The 3862-nt window shown below is 27.0% G+C and overlaps 1 protein-coding gene across 2 annotated transcripts in view; it reads right to left on the reverse strand.

Annotated features, from left to right (window-relative positions):
- Positions 1–3862, reverse strand: part of LOC108747060 (monocarboxylate transporter 3) — a 28931-nt gene that overhangs the window by 4136 nt on the left and 20933 nt on the right. For both annotated transcript variants that reach the window (XM_018484302.1, XM_018484303.1), the window contains exons 4-5: positions 1791–1931; positions 1012–1200 (exon numbers count right to left, since the gene is read on the reverse strand). In XM_018484302.1, the coding sequence (XP_018339804.1) occupies positions 1012–1200; positions 1791–1931 (330 nt within the window). The remainder of the gene's footprint in view (positions 1–1011; positions 1201–1790; positions 1932–3862) is intronic.

Raw genomic sequence — 3862 nt, forward strand, 5'->3', positions numbered from 1 at the left:
ATATATACTTTTATATATATATATATATATACACATTTACATATAGGTATATCACATTAATCTATTAAATATATAAATTTCTATAATAACATATTTATTTATGACGCATAATATGCGAAACAGATTGTTACTGTGAGTACTATAATTGATTGTTTTCTACACATTTAATATTAGACTTCCGAAGGCTTTAACATAAACATATTTGACAGTTGATTACATGTAAACGTCAGTTTATGAATCGCAAAATAAAATTATATGGAAGTAATAAGCATTTTGTATAGTTTCACAACTGACTTCTCAATAAAACGGTATCTTTTAGATGTTAATTTTATCCTACACGATCTGTGACTTTTCTCTTGGCGTAAGCGATATGCATATCTGAACCATTTATGTTATTTATTCGAATTTATATTATCTAAGCAAATGTACGTGACGTACCATGATATTAAGGAAAAGGGCAGTCACGTTACTATCATTTCTCTTTGATGAGCAATACTGATAAAATCATAGAGTCAACAAATTTATTGAAAGTTTAGTTATGAAAAATTGGAGGAAAAAAATAAGTAATTTTTTATTATTCTTTTTTGTTATGCCAATTGTGTAATGTAGACATAATAGAGCGTTTTTATTTTTATGACAGACTCAATGAATTTATTCAATTTTTCTTTTGGAAAGAAAAAACTAAATCATTTATAATTGAATAATTTATATAATAATATTTTTTTATAAAAACAAAGGAATATTTCATATAAAAATATATTAATTAAATTTTTAATTAAAATTGCAAGAATTGCTGTTCACATAATTTTGATGAATTTAAATTTTTTGTATCGATATTATATGAATGGCAATAAATACTTGTAATTTTAATTAAAATTTTAATTAAAATTGCATTATTTATTTCTATAGCAAAAAATTAAAATTTAATTAAAATTATATTGCTTTTGATCTCCAATTTAACAGTTTTCTTTAAATACATGCTTTCCTTTTTTTAAATAAATCAATATTCACCTGCTTGACACAAAAAAGCTCCTCTCCAACCAAAAGTTTTCAAGAGTATATTCGAAAGTGGTGCGAGCAAAAATGCACCGATACCGGAACCACATACTGCGATACCTGTGGCTAAGGCTCGCCATTTTTCAAAATAAAAACCGGTAGTTATCACCGCCGGCACGTATATTAGACCTGCCCCAATGCCACCTAAGGAAAAAAGTTTTTATCTTAAAAAAAAAATTTATATAAATCTAATATTGATTTGTTAAAAAAATATATGAATCAATCCTCTTTATTAGAAAATCTTAGATATTCAATTTTCTCTCTAAAACTTTTAGAATGAACGCTCACTCTGAAAAGTGAAATTTCATTCTTAAAAATTGAAAATTGAACCACTCTTTTTTAAGACTGCTTCAATTTTTACTCTAGAGTGAGAATCCATTCCAAAGAATTTAGAGAGTTTACAATGCAGATCCTAATCTTTAATATAATATATAGTATTAACTTTAAATTATTTTAAAATCTATTTGAATATTCGCATTCTTTTTATAATTCTTAAAATTATTAAAATGACATTTTTAAGTCAATGTTGATATTTAAATATCGACAATATGATGATAACGACACTGCTGTTAAGAGTTACAAAACCAGAAAACAGATCCTCGGCAGGATTTTCCGCAGGATTGGATAAAACAGTTGGGAATATCACGTATGTAAGAGAAATTGACAAAAACAACTCTCCGCGGAGACGCCAAATACTTCGACAGGACATATCCGAGACAGAGGAAAGAACTTACCGATGGCACCATAAGAAATGTAAAGGAATACGATAGAAGTGCTGAAGTACGCGAGGACGAAGGCAGCGCAGCTTATCACACTTCCTAATATCGCTACCAGTCTAAAGCCGTATCGATTGGCGAGGGCGGATACGAAGGGACCTGAGAAAAGCAATAATTTAATTCGCAAAGTCGTCGCTTCATCGATAATTTGCGAATTTTAACTTTTAAATATCTGATTGAATGAAAACATGCAAATTTTCATGCATCACTCCTTATACGCTTTTTATCGATATGTATATGTGATCCTAGTTTTTGTTTTCCTTTATTCGAAAATATATTAATTATTACGTATATTGACTGTTCGACTGTACGTAACTTAGCTCAAACGTCATTATTATAATGGCAAACAAGTTGCACAACAATATACATACATATGTTTGTATACTGATTCTTTTAATGGGTATATAACGTTAATATGGTAACGATGTTATGTAATATAAAATTATGTCGAATTTAAAAATATATATTTAAAACAATATCTTGCATATTTTATAACATAACTGGAAATATAAATTCGAGATGTCATTTAAAAAAATTTATAAAATTACAAATAAAAAGCGTATAAATTATAAATTCAAAATACTTATGGAGATTTTTCTATACTTTGATTTCTATTTTTATTTATATCTATTTTATTTTGATTAATTTTACGCATGATTTCAATTCTAATCTATCATTAGCTAATTTTTGTATTACCTAATAGTAAAAAGAATTACATGCATAAAATGCAAACATAAACTACTGTGCATAAATAATTTCTAATTTGTTCAGAACGGAATGTATAGTTTCCACAACATTAAGGATAAATTGTAGCTTACGTCTCTTTATCCCGGATGGAGTTAACTCCAATTTTGCTACGTGTTTATATCGCTGAAACTGATTATAGACGTCCTGTACATGAAGGATTCGTGCTATATAATTTTCCCAAAGTGACATATACATTACTGTCGTGTATTTCTCTTCAAATCTTACTTTCGAATGATTACACACTACGCATATAATATAATTAAATATTTATGTTTAGTATTTACGAAATGTAATTGTTAATTATCGACCAACGTGAATATGAAATCGCGAATTTAAACACATGAAATGTTGTTGAACGAGTTTGACGATAAATTGAACGTCAAATGGAAATGTTCCTGTATATTTATATTTCTTGCACTGCGAAGATCCTTGAGACTGGTCATACAAACGATTACTCATTGCGATGCTAACTTGGTGCGAACACAAGTGTACATCATAATATATATGCAATTTTATCAACTCGATATATATCAGGAAGATTCTACGTACGAGTATATTATATCGTTATATTGTACAAACAAACTTATCAGTTACGTACATTCGGCAGAAATACAGCTATCCTTATCATATTTTCAGTGTCTTATACAAAACGTGTTGCGTCAACATTGTGACACGATATGTCAAAGAAATGTAAACTCTAAAGATCATATAATATTCCAATTTTAAAATACAGGACTTATGAAAGAATTCAAAGATTAAAATATGACATATTCTGTATTTATATTCTTCGTAAAACATGATAAATTATTCAAGAATTTACTTACTTATTAATTATATACTACATTTTTATGCAATATAATATTCCAATGAGATGCCGTTTCTTTGATATGACATATTTATACATTGTTATACAATAGACATTCAATTGCTGCTGGAATGCTGAGAATGCATTAAAAATTCCGCTTGCCGTTATGCGTGTATGGAACGATTTTTAATAAATTTTTTTATACAGATTGATAGCTATTGAAAAAATTTTATAGTTAATTTTATAAAATAAAAATTATTTTATGTATTTTTGTAAAGCAGTCACTCATTCATAACTTAAAAGTTTTCTTTGCCTCTGCACTATGAATTTATTAGACACACCTCTCTTTCTTGAAGTTTTATATAAAAAGATATAAAAATTATTTAAAAATTCTCTAAGTTCATGAAACTTTTTATTTTGCAAAGAATTTTGTAAAAAGGTGATGTATTTTTTAAATATTAAATATATATATATTAAT

This window comes from Trachymyrmex septentrionalis, unplaced genomic scaffold (genome assembly GCF_001594115.1).
Source record: "Trachymyrmex septentrionalis isolate Tsep2-gDNA-1 unplaced genomic scaffold, Tsep1.0 scaffold190, whole genome shotgun sequence".
Classification (NCBI taxonomy): domain Eukaryota; kingdom Metazoa; phylum Arthropoda; class Insecta; order Hymenoptera; family Formicidae; genus Trachymyrmex; species Trachymyrmex septentrionalis.